Consider the following 17108-nt stretch of genomic DNA (forward strand, 5'->3'; position numbering starts at 1 on the left):
TACCTAAGTCCAAACCAGGGTTGGAAGGGCTATAGCAAGCTCCCATGGAACATCCTTTTACCATATTAAAAAATATGGTCCTAAATTGGGTTGCAGAATTCCCGCAACTTTCAATAAATTCCTTGGTTTTCAGAAATCCTGGTTAGAGGATCCAGATTCCCTGCTTACTCCCGCCTGATTCCGGGAATCCTCCAACCAGGATTTTGGGCAAAGCAAGGAATTTATTGAAAGTTCCTTGAATTTTGCAACCGTAGTCCTGAAAGACAAAGATGTTGTTATTATTAAGAGTCCATTCATTCTGTGGGAGGCGTCTCAGTCACAGGCCGGGTACTCAAGAAATGGTGCTTAGCTGCCTATCCTTGTTCATGTTCAATGGTGGTGTGTAGAGACTATAAATCCATGGTGAGCAAAAAGGAAGCTGTAGCTATATCGTTCAATTCCTTAATTTTGTTCAACACATCTGTGGTATCATGAAGGGCAGAAAGAAATTGATTTCTCACCTTTCCTGTAGGGTCATGAGAGGTCCCTTTGCTGTCATCTAGTGGACATTTTGCTCTATTGCCCTCAGCTATGTTTATACTGTTCTGGTTCATGTTTTCTATGTTCTAGTGTACTATAAAATAGATGGCTCTCCTATTCTTAACACTTTGCCCAGTCATATTCAATGTTAGAACTACCTTTTTAAGGGTTCTGATGCTTCTAATCTTGAGATGCATTTTTGATAACATAGCTACATTATTTCATTTTTTTTTAATGGGTATAGTATTTCTTACTCTGTGTGGTCCAATGAATTCTGTAACCACTCCCTCTTCAAAGCAGGGTTGATTCGAAAAAGCTGTTCAAAAGAGGATGTTATATTATCATATCTTTGTACTCCCTGACAAAAGCCATTCAGCCGAAACGCGGCAGTTTTTAAACTTTGTTACCATTGAACATGCCATACAAATAATGGCATTTTAATTAATTAAATGAAGGCTCTCTCTTGGTCCTCCTTTCTTTTTGATGACCAATTTACCCCTTTTACCAACGAGCACCTTCTGTCTACCAAAATCTACAATTGTGTACCTTAGCATTGCTTACCTTTTTTTCTATTGCTATAGGAGTGTTTTAAAACTCTGCAGCTACAAAACAATAAACGTTACAATTAAAAAATTAGGTGACCCCCGAAAGCCAGATAGAGATGTGTAAATTAGACACGCATTCAGTCTTTTATTTTACTGTTGCGTAGGCTATGCTGCAGTAAATGTAGGTCTACCTGTCACAATACATTTTTTTTACCGTGAGATGATAGGTCTACATACTGAGATGGGCTGAGTGTTGATTATTCATCATGCAGTGACCAGAAAGAAGGCCCTAGAGAATCCAGATTTAGACATTGCATACAATTTAACAGTTACATTTCACATGCTGTTGGTATAAATAATTTATTATATTTTACCGGTTTCTCAGTTATTTATGCTGGGAAAAGGGAGTGGTTTTGGCCGGTAAATCTCGGTAATCGGGTTCCCGCCATTCAACCCTAATTTTATGAAGTAAATATTCAAAAGTATACTTCAAGCAAGCAGCCCTGTCGTCCTCACATTCTCACTTAGATCATGTCAGCTGGCTGGCTAGCAATCTGTGATACTTGTGTGAACACTTGTCCTTGATACAAAAATAATACTGTTACTGTCAGGGCCTATTATTTTAGTTAGTGGGCTTATTTAGTTAGTTTTCCGAAATACGGAATCTGCAAAAAGCAAGACAATTGGTGCAGAGCTATCATTCAGGCCATGTGCTTGCATTCATGATGAGCTAAGTAGCTAATATTAGCTAGCTAGCTAAATTAGAACGTGTGACTCAAACCAGTGCGGCAACCATTTGCCTGCATAAACGTTTAAAGTCATCAGCGCATGCCATTTTCAGTTGAAATCTATAGTCAATACATTTTGTATTGAATAATAGTGTAATGTACATATGTATGGCTTCTGTGTGTCGTGGAAATTCTACATAGGGACACTCAAAGTCAATCTTAAATGAATTATTGTTTATTATTTGCATGCTGGAGAGGTCACAGTCAAACTACCGGTACAGGTCTGAAGTGAGCCCTCCTGGGGCAGTTCTCTTATATTCTGCTTACACAGACAAGTTATATTTGCATGATTTAGCTTATTCATAATTAATTCATCTTTAACGTTTGGTTCATTCATGTGACTGACCAATACCTCACGAAGCTTCTTCTCTCCAAGCTGAGACCTTGAAACTGAGAGATCCTTTCATTCTCAAAACAAGGTTCTGGGCTTACTGCCAAATTGAAGATACTGATAGTGTGGATTCGTTCAGACACTTACATGAACACAGAAATTGGTTATTAGAAAAGCACAAACACATCTTTAAGGTGTACCTAAGAAGGTAAACTAAACAAGTTTTGTATTTACTGTCGTATTTAGAGGATATAGTTACTTTTTGGTGGATATCCTGTAACCTACAAATAAAATGTTCTTCAATTCCTGAAACAGTTGGACAGCGTTCATTGTCAGTCAGGGTGTTCTGACTGAATTGTTCATTTCTAAAGGCATTTGACGCTTTAGCAGTATCCTCCTGATGATCCTTAGGAGGATCCACTCTGTTTCGTCTCAGTTGTGATCCATGCTCCGTTTGGATCTCATAGGATCGTGGTGCAACTTCTCTCTGCACACACCCTTGCTGCATCCAGGTTCCTGTAGTGATGTCTCGGAGTCGTACATGATGTTCAGGTAAGTGTCTTGCACTTTTGTCGTGTCGCTATTTTTGTTTGTCTTCCTGTTTTTCCTTCGAGTTTGACTTTGTGAGCACCTCTGGGTGTTAGCAAGTCCTCATGGATGGCTAGGTTGGTCCTGATGCGACGTCCCATCAACATTTGTGCAGGTGAAAGTCCGTTCTGCAGCGGTGCGCTGCAGTAGATCATCAGATTTTTTAGGAAATCCTCCTTTCCATCGTGTGCCTTTTTCATCAGACCTTTTGACAATTTTGACTGAACTCTCTGCTAAGCCGTTGGACCTTGGGTAGTTGGGGCTGGAGGTGTTGTGTTGGAATCCCCAGTCGTTAGCAAACGATCGGAATTCGGAACTTGAGAACTGCGGGCCATTGTCAGAGTACAGTTCAGACGCAACCCCATCTCTTGCAAAGACTGATTTCAGGTAGGTGATTACAGCTTTGCTGGAGGTAGTTAGCAGTGTTGCTACTTCAGGGTAGTTTGAGTAGTAGTTGGTAACAACAATGTGACTTTTGCCATTGCAAAAAGGTCAACTCCAACTTTGCAGTAGGGTCTGTTGGGTACTGGATGAGGCATTAGCAGCTCTGCTTGCTGCTTTGGCCTGTAGGTCAAACACAGTTCACATGAAGCAGTGGTCTGGCGGATTTCCTGGTTCATTCTTGGCCAGTACATTACTTCTCGTGCTCGTCGTTTGCATTGTTCCTCACCCAAGTGGCCCTCGTGTATTTTCTGTAGCATTTCTTTGCGTAGTGTCATGGGAATGACAATCTTGTTGCCTTTGAACACTGTCATCCACAACGGTGAGCTCTGCTCTGCACATCCAGTAATCCTGTATTCTCCTTGGACACTTGTTTTTCTTTCAACTCTGTCATTGTTTGGTCAGCTGCGGTCTCTCTTTTGATCTGCTCCATTCTCTCAGAAGACACAGGAAGTGATGCTACGATCATGTCGACGTAGGCCTGAATCTGTTTTTCTGTGTGTCGAAGCTTGCCTTCTTGTCGACTGCTCGAGAAAGAGTGTCGGCGGCGAACATGAACTTTCCCGGGGTATAGATCATCTTCACATCATACTTTTGCAGTCTGATCAACAGTCTCTGGATTCTCATTGGACAATCATTCAGGGGCTTAGACATGATTGACACCAATGGTTTGTGATCGGTTTCTACTTCGAAGTCTCGTCCGTAGACGTATTGGTGAAACCTTTCGCAAGCGTATGTGCTCGCCATTAGTTCTTTCTCTATTTGTGCATACCTTGTCTCTGCGCCTGTCAAGGCTCTGGACGCATAAGCGACGGGTTGCCATGTGTCGTCATGCTGTTGCAGAAGAACTGCTCCCAGACCAAACTGTGACGCGTCTGCAGAAATCCTTGTGCTTTTCTCTGGATCATATAACCTGAGCACTGGCTCTTCTGTGATTGTCTTCTTTAGGTTTTTGAAGCAGTTTTCATGTTCATGGGACCATTCCCATTCATTTTTCTGTTCCAGAAGACATCTGAGTGGAGCGGACTGTGCTGACAGTTGAGGTATGAACTTTGCAAGGTAGGTGATCATGCCCAAGCGTCTCACATCGTCCTTGTTCTTCGGGCGCTCCATGTTGTTGATGGCTGATGTTTTCCTCGGGTCTGGTTTGACTCCATCCTCTGAAAGTACGTCTCCCACGAAGGTAAGTGTTTTCACACCAAACTCGCATTTGTCCTTGTTTAGTTTTAGGATGACTTTCCGTGTCAGGTCCAGCACTTGTCTCACTCTCGCATCGTGTTCTTCTTTTGTGGACGCCCAGACGATGATGTCATCCATCATAGTCTCCACTCCTGGAATGTGCTTGAAGATCATGTGGATTGTCTTGTGGTAGACCTCTGGCGCTGAGAGAATCCCATATGGTAGACGAAGAAATCTGTACCTGCCCTCAGGTGTGTTGAATGTGCATAGCCTTGAGCTTGCATCATCTAGCTTCATTTGCCAGAATGCTGATGAGGCATCAAGCTTATTGAACTACTCTGCCCCAGCAAACTGCGACATTATCTCTTCTCTGGTTGGCAACTTGAAATGCTCTCTCTTGATTGCTTTGTTGAGATCTCTCGGGTCTAGACATATCCTGAGATTGCCGTTCTTTTTCACCACAATAACCAGTGAGCTTACCCAGTCTGTAGGTCCATCAATTTTTGTGATGACGTCCATCTTTTCCGTGTGTCCGAGTTCCTGAGCTTTTTCCTTAGTGCAAATGGAACTTTTCTGCATGCATGCACAACTGGAGTAATTTTGTCATCATTACATATTTTGTGTTCTCCTGGTAAACATCCAAGATCCTCAAATACGTCCTCATACTCAGCCAGTAGCGATTCTTGGTCATTTTCAGTCTGATGTCACTACATACACTCTTTTCAACAAATTGAGCTTTTCACATGCATTGATTCCTAGAATAGGCTGTACACTCTTTTCCACAATCAGCAGCTGTGCTCTTAACTGTTTTCCTTTGTGCTGTAAAGTTACTATGCAGCTACCTTTTGACTGGTACGTTCTCCCCAGTATAACCAGTAACCTTCATTTTCACCAGGTGTATTTTGCTCTTCACCTTCAGTGTTTTGTAGTCATCCAGCGACAACAGGTTTACCTGTGCTCCAGTATCAAGCTTGAATGGTATTATAGTTTCATTTACTGCATTGCATATTTCCACAGAAACAACAAAGAATTCTTCAATCTCCTTGACTGTGTGAACTTTTTTTTTTTTTTTTTTGTAGCCTCAGCTTTGCAGCATTTTGAGAAATTATTATTTATCCCACAGTTGTTACATGATTTGCCATATGCAGGGCATTTTTTTGGCTAAATCCACATTTTCCACATGTAGTGTTTTGATTTCTCTCTTTTGCTTGTTTTTGTTTTGTAAGGCGTTGTGTGTGGTGCTCCTCTCTTTTTATTGCATGCACTGACGTCTCATCCCTGCACAGCTCTTTAGCTTGTGCTCTGGTGGTTTCAGCTGCTCTACATATATTCACTGCTTTATCCAAAGTTAAATCTTGCTCACACAGCAATCTCTCCTTGAGTCCATTATCAAGTATGCCACAGACTATCCTGTCTTTCACTAGTGAGTCTTTCAGATTTTCAAATTCACACGTTTTGCTCAGTGTGTTCAGCTCAGCCAAATACTGCTCAAAACTGACTCCCTGTTTCTGATCATGAGTGAAAAACTTGTATCTCTCAAACATGACGTTCTGGCTTGGTACAAATTTAGCCATTAGCACAGTCAATGTCATGTTTGCCTCGTCTTGCTGGAAGCGATTGTAAATGTCCAATGCATCCTCTCCAATAACATGCAGAAAAATGGAAGCTTTCACTTTGTCGTCTCTCCCTGCACCACTGGCTGCTAGGTAGATATTGAATCTCTGCTTGAAAAGTTTCCAATTGTCAGCTAAATTGCCTGTTAACTGCAAAGGAGTAGGAGGACTAAGCCTATCCATGACGGAGAACAGGAACAGTGTCAATTTCTCTTACTTCAGTATGTTGCTCATCAACCTGCTCGTCAACATATTCCAATGCAGCCTCGCTCTCGCTGCTGTCACTCTCGCTGCTGCGGCTCGTTGTCCTCGCTCTTGCAAGCTAGCGTCTTTGACTACTCACGCCACTTGACTTGTGGTAGAATGTATAATTTTCATCGCGGAAATTTGCAGAGTTACTCCTTTCTTTTCTCTGTCTTGTCATAGCGACTACCGATCTGACACCATGTTATGTTTGTTCCTTATATAATGACAAACAGTTGGGTTTAACTACTTTTAATGAACATATGCTTCAGCTAGCAAACTCCATGTTTAGCCATGCAAGGCATTCGTCAACCACCGCTCCCCGCATAGCCTGATGGGTAACGTAGTCTAAATGTTAACACATAACAACACAATGTTCATTTTAATATTTTGTTAAATCATCATTTAGAGTATCTTTTAACTTCCCTGGGCAAGCGTCCCACCCTACTCAACAGCCAGTGGAATCGCGTGGTGCGAAATACAAAAACCTCATAAATGCTATAACTTCAATTTCTCAAACATAGGACTATTTTACACCATTTTAAAGACAAGACTCTCGTTAATCTAACCACATTGTCCGATTTCAAAAAGGCTTTACAGCGAAAGCAAACCATTAGATTATGTCAGGAGAGTACCCTGCCAAAAATAATCACACAGCCATTTTCAAAGCAAGCATATATGTCACAAAAACCAAAACCACAGCTATATGCAGCACTAACCTTTGATGATCTTCATCAGATGTCACTCCTAGGACATTATGTTATACAATACATGCATGTTTTGTTCAATCAAGTTCATATTTATATCAAAAACCAGCTTTTTACATTAGCATGTGATGTTCAGAACTAGCATACCCACCGCAAACTTCCGGTGAATTTACTAAATTACTCACGATAAACGTTCACAAAATACATAACAATTATTTGAAGAATTATAGATACAGAACTCCTTTATGCAATCGCGGTGTCAGATTTTAAAATAGCTTTTCGGCGAAAGCACATTTTGCAATATTCTGAGTACATATCACGGCTAGCTATTTTGACACCCACCAAGTTTGGGACAACCTAAACTCAGAATTACTATTAGAAAAATTGTATTACCTTTGTTGTTCTTCGTCAGAATGCACTCCCAGGACTTCTACTTCAACAACAAATGCTGTTTTGGTTCCAAATAATCCATAGTTATATTCAAATAGCTCCGTTTTTGTTAGTGCGTTCAGGTCACTATCCGAAGGGTGACGCGCGAGCGCATTTCGTGACAAAAAAATTCAAAATATTCCATTACCGTACTTAGAAGCATGTCAAATGCTGTTTTAAAATACATTTTTATGCTATTTTTCTCGTAAAATAGCGATAATATTCCAACCAGGCAACGTTGTATTCATTCAAAGGCTGAAAGAATTTTTTTTAGAATTCTCATGAACGCGCATCTCCAGTGTCACTGTGCCCAGGCTGACCACTCACAAATTCTCCTGCTGTTCTTCGCCCAGAGACAGCAGACACCCCATTACACTTTCTGCCGGCTTTAGAGAGCCAATGGGAGCCTTAGAAAGTGTCACGTTACAGCACAGATGCTGTATTTTCGATAGAGATGCAACAGAAGGACAACAAATTGTCAGACAGGGTACTTCCTGTATGGAATCTTCTCAGGTTTTGGCCTGCCATATGAGTTCTGTTATACTCAGACACCATTCAAACAGTTTTAGAAACTTCAGAGTGTTTTCTATCCAAATCTACTAATTATATGCATATTCTAGTTTCTGGGCAGGAGTAGTAACCAGATTAAATCGGGTATGTTTTTTATCCGGCCGTGCAAATACTGCCCCCTAGCCCCAACAGGTTAAGAAATAATCTTATAGACTATCTGTAGCACAATTTGTATAGAAAAAGGTCTGTTTTTCATTCCACCTCTAAAGAAAAAACGATATCGGTGACTTCTGCCTTCATAAAATTGGTATCGGATCCAAAAATCCCATATTGGTCGGGCTCGCTCTCTCTCTCACACACATTTGTTGTTCCATCCTTGTGGGGACCAAACAATTGATTCAATTCAAAATCCTATTTTCCCTAACCCGATCTCCTAAACCTACCCCCTAACCTTAATCCTAACCCTATACCTAACCCTCCTACGCCTAAAGTATTTATCTTTGTGTGGACTGTCAAAATGTCCCCACTTGTCCGAATTTTTACTATCCTTCTGGTCCCCACAAGCATAGTAAAACCAAACCCCACACACACCTTTCTAAACCACTTTTAGGAATAGACTGGTATAAGAGCATTTTGCTTATACAGCACATCAGTTTTCTCACATATGTATTAATGAAGGCATAATCCTAAATATAAAAAGTGTTTTTCTTTAAACTGATGTTTCATTACAAATCCAGCTGCGTTTGTAATCCCCATCAGGGACGCGCTGCCCAACTTGCCTGACACAGCAGGACTCCACAAACACTTGAGGACAAATTAAATATTTGAGGGAACCACAACATCATGTAGGCCAGTTGTTGCATTCACATGAACATGCACATGGCTGTTAAGTTGCTATAAAACTGTCCTCAAGTTGCCTGTAACTGAGTGGACTGGAGATTCCTTGGAAAGATGGTTTGGCCCATGGAGCCTGAGGCCTCCTGTATCACTCCATCAAGACACTTTACACTGCTTTATCAATCTAGTAGAATAAGAGCAGTTGTTAGCTAACCAAAACAGAGAGCCCTATGCCTTGCTTGCTGCTCAAATTGTGTGTACAATTTAGCCTAATGGTTTTATATTTATTTTTAAAGCAGCCCATTTCTGACAGCTGGGCCTCTGTTACATAAATTAGGGCCAATTTCACAGAGCGAGATTTAAAGCTTCCCCCCTGGACTAAATTGCACTGAGTTAGGCTAGGCTACATCAAGATACTTTTTAATTTTTGGTTTCATAAACATGGATTAGGACCTTAGCTGCAATCTCAAATCCCGGAATTTGACTAGTCCACTAGTCCGGATTTGACAGTTGGATTTCAATAGATATTTTTAGAACAGGGCCCGGTTGCATAAAATAACTTAAGTTAATTTCCCCTTATTTTTAAATTAGTTGCACAAACTAATTTCCCCTTAAAATTAAGTGAAAAGGAAAGATTCACCCATTTTGAATGTTATGTTATTTTGTTTATGTGCATATCAGCGACGTTCTATTGATTCCCGGGTTATTTCATGTGTATCCTGAGCTATTGCCAATCAAACAGGCAGAAATTCAGATGGTATGTCGTAGCTGGTCCCTTAAGTGCTTCATTCAGTATGGATATCAATGTAAACAGCATTTGTGGAAGTGAAGTAGAAAATATCCTGATTTAAAAAAAAAAATATATCCTATATATCACATTGGCTATGCATGGCCTGTCTGCAAGGAACTTAAAACATTGTATCAACTATTAACTTGGTCTAGCCTGAAGCTCTTGCTAGCAAACTTGCAACATTGTCTAAAATATTCTGGGCCCTCAGTTTTCCTTGCCAGTGAACTCCGGACAGACCGACTCAGCTTTAGACTACTTGCACAAGGGATAGGCCTTTTTTATGATGTTTCCACTGGATCAGAGCATTATTCTTTTTTCTCCCCCTTTCAGCTGAGTGGTTATGGGAAGGGAGAGAGCTGGAAAGATTTTTCGAATAGGCTACATTGAGGAACTATAGTCATTCTCAATGGATGTAAAAACAGCCGGCCTGCCTATTTACTATGTGAGTTTTTACACTCGTAACTTCAGTCAGAACATAACCTTACATTTTTTTTAAAAGAGAGTTGTGTCAGCCTCTGTGTCTCTTTCCCTTTGTCTCATGCTGTGCTAACCATCTGCTGGTGCAGAGGTTTTCGAAGTGCTTAAAAAGTAATCAGTGTGGCTTACTTTTAATTATCCCTAATAAAATCACCTAGCTTCTCCATTCAGGTTGAGATAATGACACTCGGATCTAAATTGAAAATGTTAAACAAGGAATGCTCTGATGAATAGCTTGTATTCTGGTTGTTAGGTCAAGGTCAAAATATATCTATGATGAAATTTTTGTTACCCATAATAACAAAGTGAGTTATTTCTATCTTTCACTATCCAGACCCCTTCCCTTTTTCAACATTTAATTTAATATCAGGTTTTTATTTTTAATACATTTGCAGAGATTTCTGCAAATGGGGTATTGTGTGTAGATTGATGGGGGGGGAAAAACAATTTAATCCATTTTAGAATAAGGCTGTAACGTAACAACATTTTGAAAAATTCAAGGGGTCTGAATACATGCCGAATGCACTGTACACTTGGTTGCCATTGATAGCATACATTTGGTTGATGTTGGCTGTTTGTAGTTATGGCATATACCAGTGTGCTAAATGCTCATCATTTGTATCCCATCTCCTTTTTTCCCTCCCACAGCTGTGCTGATTTACCTGTATCTCTGCCACGTGGGACACAAGGGCTAGCTGATGGGTCAGAGGTGACTGCATGAGGAGGCGGAGTTAGGAGACCCTGGTCCGAACTTAGACCAAACCCAGTCACACTCCTGTTGACCTTGCCTCTCCTCTAGAGATGGTGAGGTGTGTGTGTGTGAGAGAGAGAAAGAGAGCGAGAGAGAGAGAGAGAGTCTGCCTGTCTGAGTGCGAGGATGTCTGTCTGAGTAGGCTATGTTTCTGTGGCTATAATGTATGTTCGGGTCTGACTCTCTGTTTTTATGCGTCTGTATGTCACATCTTGAATAAAGACAGTTTGTTTGAGAGGAGGAAGAGAAATATAGGAGATGTGTACTGTATGTGTTGTTGATGTGCTCCGCTCTCTTTAGATATAGAGGTGTGAATGCCCTGGTGGTACTGAAAGAGATGAGCTAGGTCGTGGTTAATGACCCACCTCACCACCTCCCACCTCTGAGGACTTGAGCCTCCCCTCCCCAGTCTCCACACACTAGCCTATGAATTATTCAACCCTCTCATAAATAACCCACTGTAAGGAGTGATGCCTACACACTGCAGACAGAGAGGGATGGAGCGACGGAGGAGAGATGGAGAAAGAGAGGGATGGAAAGAGGAGCTTGGGCTCAAAGCTCCACATGGTGCTCTCCCTGTACTGTGTACAGTTGGGCTTGCAAAACGGCACACATTCACTGATACAGCTGATTTCTAGGAAAGCACACACTGGGTTCGTAAGTAGGACAAATTGAAATTGGCAGCAGCACCGGTTGCTAGGAGGTGTCACTGTCAAATATATGCGGCGTAAGATGGCATGTCTGCCACCCAGAAAACACCTTACTGTAACTGGCCAACTCATTTGTCTTTAGAATATTGATAAAGGATCACATGTTCTGAATGACTGACTCGTTCTTTATTTGTTTTTCCTTCCTCTCAGAGGTCCATCCGATCGTTCGCCAACGACGACTGCCACGTCATGGCCAAGCATGCCAACATCTACCCTTTGCCAGAGGAGCTGGAGGCTGTCCAGAAGCTGGTGTCCACCGTGGAATGTGCCCTCAAACAGGTGTCGGACTGGATGGACAACCTCAACGCCTCCCTAAGCAAGGCCCCAACCACCACCACCACCGTCGACATCAAGGCTGCTGGAGACTCTACAGGCACCCACGGCAGCACAAAGTGAGTTCTCTTCTACAATTTCACAAAGGCTTAAGGTACTTTTACATTTTCGTGTTTCTTAATCCTGGTCCTGGGGACCCAACAGGGTGCACATTTTTGTTTTTGGCCTAGCACTATCCACCTGATTCCATTGCTCTATATAGTAGGTTTTAACAAAGCACTTATGTAGATATTTCTTCCTCTATTTTGGTGATTATGTGTAGACTACATAAATGTAACTTCGACATATGACAAGTGTCTGAAAACAAAACATTTTAGTTTATAACTCTTCAGTCCTCTCTTAATGGCGTCCTTAGAAACTATAGTGTAATGTGGCTGATTACTGCACTGCTCTGTCTTCACCAGGACCCAGAGTGTGTCGATCCTGTGTGGGGTGATGCGGGTGGGTCTTGTGGCTAAGGGCCTCCTGGTTAAAGGAGACATGGATTTGGAGCTGGTCCTGATGTGCAGAGACAAACCTACCAAATTACTTCTGTACACTGTTAGTGCCAACCTGCCCTTGCAACTACAGGTCTGTTTTTACTCAAACATTTTACATGAGCAAACTAACCATAACATTTTCAAATTAATGGGATGGCACATTATTCAACGTGAGTTCTGAATACCACACCTTTCTGTAACGTAGTGCAGACTAGATGTTGACATGGGAGAGAAAATGAATTCCTGTCCCATCTTGTCCAGTAAAAAAAAATCCTGTCCTGATTCCGCAACAGTTCTTCTATAACCCCTGAACTTTCCTGTCCTGTCCCGATAAAAATCACTCCTGTCCTGTGCTAATTTTTAGGTGCAGAAATCAGAAATAAATTCCCCCGTTAGCTGCTTGTCTTTCTGTCCCCCGCTCTGCATGCAGAATTGCATTAGTGGAAACCGAGACTGTTCTTAGGGCAGGCCTGGTGGTAGCTAGGTGTGTCGAGGGCCAATTTTAGTTAACCTTAGCCTAATTATGCTAACATGCCCCGTTAATTCTCCTAACATGCTGGGTAAGTTCTCCTAACCTGCTAGAAAAAGTCACTGCTAGTCAAAACATGGCAGACCTGCCCTGAGACCAGTCTGAGTATCCACTGATGCGTCGCCAATAGCAAATGCTCCGTTTGGCTGCTGCTCCCTGCTCACGAGACAGTTGCCTGCGCTGTGCACACACAGCTTCTGAGGTAAAGTAGGGATCGACTACAACTGGAGCGAGGCGCGCTAGTGACTACATCCACCACTGCTTTCTGTAGTGCAGTGCGGACGTGACTACATCCACCACTGCTTTCTGTAGTGCAGTGCGGACGTGACTACATCCACCACTGCTTTCTGTAGTGCAGTGCGGACGTGACTACTGTACATGGTCTCCCTGTGCTTCCTCCCTCCCTCCCTCCTTATCACCCAGTTAATTACCGATCCAGTCTGCTGTGCAGGTTATCATCAAGGGACGATTCCATTTTCAGCAAAGGAAGTGGAGTGAGGTTGACACAAGGAGAGACATTATGCATTCTTCAAAGGAACTAGCTACTAGACTAGAGAATACACATATTTCTCCTTGTGAACATAATCACTACAAAATTATGTATTGAAAATGTATTGAAAATGGAATTGGAAGTTTTGTTATGCCTATGAAGTTCAAACATGTTCTGATCATTTTAAATTGTAATAATATAATAGTGTGTAATGGGAATGTGTTGAACATGTTGTGTACATGCCACAGCTGCCTCAAACCTCATTGGTTGCCCTTGCAGACGCTGACGGAGGACAAGTACGAGGTGCGGTCGAGCGTGTCGGAGTCCGCCATCTGGGTGGTCAACATCAACGACCCCAAATTCTCCCTGAAGGTCACCCTGTCCTCACTGGCCATGAGAGATGAACACACTGCCAAAGACCAAGGTATTTACCCCTCTGTCTGTCCTCTACTGAGATTCTTTAAAATTGTATTATTTGAATGTATGATTTAATCTGATAATTAAAATAAACATAAAGCTGTTCCAGCTGGAGACAATATAACTTTTAAAATCTATCAACATGTACTTTTAAAATCTGAACTGTTATTTTCATTGTGGTCCTTAAATTAACAAGGCACGGTTGAGAAAAGAAGGACAATTTAGGAGAGGTTGAGGGAATGAGGGATGCACAAAGCAGAGGTTAAAGATGACAAGAATGGGGTGTGGAGAAAAGAGGTAATGGAGCGAGGGTGATAAAGGAGGGTTGAAAGCTGACCGGAGGTGGTCAGTTGTGAAAATAGCCGTCTGTCTCCGGTTTCTCCGTACAGCGTTCTCTCATTATTTTTGTCTAACAGAGAGTCAGGGTGCTTATCCTATCCTTGCCCAACATCCAGTTAGTGGGGAAACTGCAAAATGCAGCACTGGAGACTGAGAGGAGTGCTTATGCTGTGCTTTTTAAAAAAGGGAATGAAAATAAAATGATTTCAAGGATGGGAAGAGCAGCAATTATGTAAAATCTATTGTAGTGTGTCAACCCCACTAGGGGTGACCTGAAAGAAAATATTTTCAGCGTTCTGTACAAAAGGTCCTCGCAGCATAAATGTTGCATTGAGTGTTAGTTGTGAAACACTAGGGCTTTCCGAGTGGCGCAGCGGTCTAAGGCACTGCATCGCAGTGACCCGGGTTTTAATCCCAGGCTGTGTCACAGCCGGCCGTGACCGGGAGACCCATGAGGCGGCGCACAATTGGCCCAGCATCGTCTGGGTTAGGGGAGGGTTTGGCCGGCCTGGATTTCCTTGTCCCATCGTGCTCTCCTTGTGGGCGGGCCGGACGCCTGCAAGCTGACTGCGGTTGCCAGCTGGGCGGTGTTTCCTCCGACACATTTGGGGATAAGCGTGCAGTGTGTCAAGAAGCAGTGCGGCTTGGCAGGGTCGGGTTTCGGACGACGCATTGCTCTCGGCCTTCGCCTCTCCCAAGTCCATGGGGGAGTTGCAGCGATGGGACAAGACTGTAACTAACAATTTAATATCATGAAATTGGGGAAAAAGTTAAAACGTTGGAACACTGGAGCAGACGAATGCTAGGAGAGGAAGATTTTGCCCTCAGCCTCTGAATATTCCACACAGGACAAGCAAAGAAGTTTCATTTTAATTGTGTAATCAACACAATATGTCACTTCAGCACAAGCTCTCAAGCAACCTCTAGTTCTGGGGAACAACATGAGTAGAACACTGACGATACTGAAGTTTGTTCTATCCATAGAATCAGGATTCTATTTCTTACCACAGCATCCTCAACCCTGAGGAAGACACATCGCCCTGAAACGGTTCTCTCCAGAGAATGTTTGGGAGTATTATATAGTGTGCAAATGTCTTTATTTTACCACAGCACCCCAGCCCAGTGTTTTGTGGATTATCAAACCTGGGAGCGCCGGGCTGGAGCCAGCATAGCGACGAGGCCCAGCGCAGGACGCCCGGGTACAAGGGGCTCCCCTTATAAAACCACTCTCTGCCTAGCCCTAGACATCGCTCCTCTTCCTCACTCTGTACTTATCTTCTCTGGGTTACTCTACACCAGGGCTGTTCAATTCCGGTCGTAGAGGGCCGAAACCCTTCTGTTTTTTGTTTCTACTTCGTAGGTTAATTGCACTCACCAGCTGTCCCAGGTCTGAATTAGTAGAAGGAGAGGATGAAAACCAGAAATGTTTTCGCTCGCCAGGGCCGACAATGAATAGCCCTGCTGTACACCATGAAATTCTGGTCAATGTCCAATTGAAAGCCGACAGAAGACAGGCAACTGGTATCCAACTGCCTTCTATATTGCCGATATTCAACATATTTGATATTTTGTCGGAGACTTCTTTGCCCATTGATATTCGACGACTAACTTTACTGTTGATTTGCTCAGAATGACATCCCATAACTTCATGTTGTAAAGCCAGTTGTATTTGTATAAATTATGGATTCCCATTAGCTGCTGCCAAGATATTAATATGTGTTATTCATTTTCTTAGTTTTGTGGTCACTAATCAAAGTCTAAGCTGATGACGTCAGAGAGCTCTAATTGTGGTTGTCTTTTTGGAATGTGTTCCTTATGATTGATGGCTTCGTCATGACCTGCAGCTGGTGGAAACTAGGGAGACAATTCTGCGTAGGAAGGGCTCTTGAGGCTCCATTCGCCTGGTTTTTCTTTTTTTTATGCGAGGGCTTGAGAATTTGACCAATCACTGAACTATTTCTGCATAAAACAGTCAAATAATTGCAATATTATCGCATGAAACTGAGACCCATCACTGCAGTACAAAAAGAGGGCTCGCTATTTTAACCAATCACTGCATAATATGGTTCAATCAAGCCACATGCCAACAAACGTTTTCCCTCGTCAGTGCATGTAAATATCTGTAAATATCACAAAAAATCCCTGCGAAATCCTGGAGGGACTGAGATATATAGTGGGAAGAAAAAGTATGTGAACCCTTTAGAATTACCTGGATTTCTGCATAAATTGGTCATGACAAAAGACAGTCTGTTTAAACTAATAACACACAAAATATTATTGTTTTTCGTGTCTTTATTGAACACTATGTAAACATTCACTGCAGGTTGGAAAAAGTATGTGAACCCTTGGATTTAATAACTGGTTGACCCTCCTTTGGCAGCAGTAACCTCAACCAAATGTTTTCTGTAGTTGTGGATCAGACCTGCACAACGGTCAGGAGGAATTTTGGACTATTCCTCTTTACAAAACTATTTCAGTTCCACATTATTCTTTGGATGTCTGGTGTGAATCGCTCTCTTGAGGTCTTGCCACAGCATCTCAATCAGGTTGAGGTCAGGACTGACTGGGCCACTCCAGAAGGCGTATTTTCCTCTGTTGAGCTTCAATTGGCAGACAGACAGCCTTACATTCTCCTGTGAAATGTCTTGGGAATTCATTTTTCCGTCTGATAGCAAGCTATCCAGAGCCGTAAGACAGCAAAACAGCCCCAAACCATGTTGCTTCCTCCACCATAGTTTACAGTTGGGATGAGGTTTTGATGTTGGTGTGCTGTGCCTTTTTTTCTCCAGACATAGTGTTGTGTGTTCTTTCCAAACAACACAACTTTAGTTTCATCTGTCCACAGAATATTTTGCCAGTAGCGTTGTGGAACATCCAGATGCGCTTTTGCGAACTTCAGACCTGCAGTGGCTTCTTCCATGGTGTCCTCCCATGAACACTATTCTTGTTTAGTGTGTTACATATTGTAGACTCATCAACAGAGATGTTAGCATCTTCCAGAGATTTCTGTAAGTCTTTTGCTGACACTCTAGGATTCTTCTTAACCTAACTGAGCATTCTACA

The 17108-nt window shown here is 42.3% G+C and overlaps 1 protein-coding gene across 1 annotated transcript in view; it reads left to right on the forward strand.

Annotated features, from left to right (window-relative positions):
* The window catches only part of LOC115199901 (spermatid perinuclear RNA-binding protein), a 53142-nt gene that overhangs the window by 10476 nt on the left and 25558 nt on the right, over positions 1 to 17108 (forward strand). Inside the window, exons 2-5 of the mRNA XM_029762436.1 lie at positions 10646 to 10801; positions 11609 to 11850; positions 12196 to 12361; positions 13569 to 13713. Coding sequence (XP_029618296.1) covers positions 10799 to 10801; positions 11609 to 11850; positions 12196 to 12361; positions 13569 to 13713 — 556 coding nt within the window. The 5' untranslated portion in view covers positions 10646 to 10798. The remainder of the gene's footprint in view (positions 1 to 10645; positions 10802 to 11608; positions 11851 to 12195; positions 12362 to 13568; positions 13714 to 17108) is intronic.

Source organism: Salmo trutta, chromosome 9 (genome assembly GCF_901001165.1).
Source record: "Salmo trutta chromosome 9, fSalTru1.1, whole genome shotgun sequence".
Classification (NCBI taxonomy): domain Eukaryota; kingdom Metazoa; phylum Chordata; class Actinopteri; order Salmoniformes; family Salmonidae; genus Salmo; species Salmo trutta.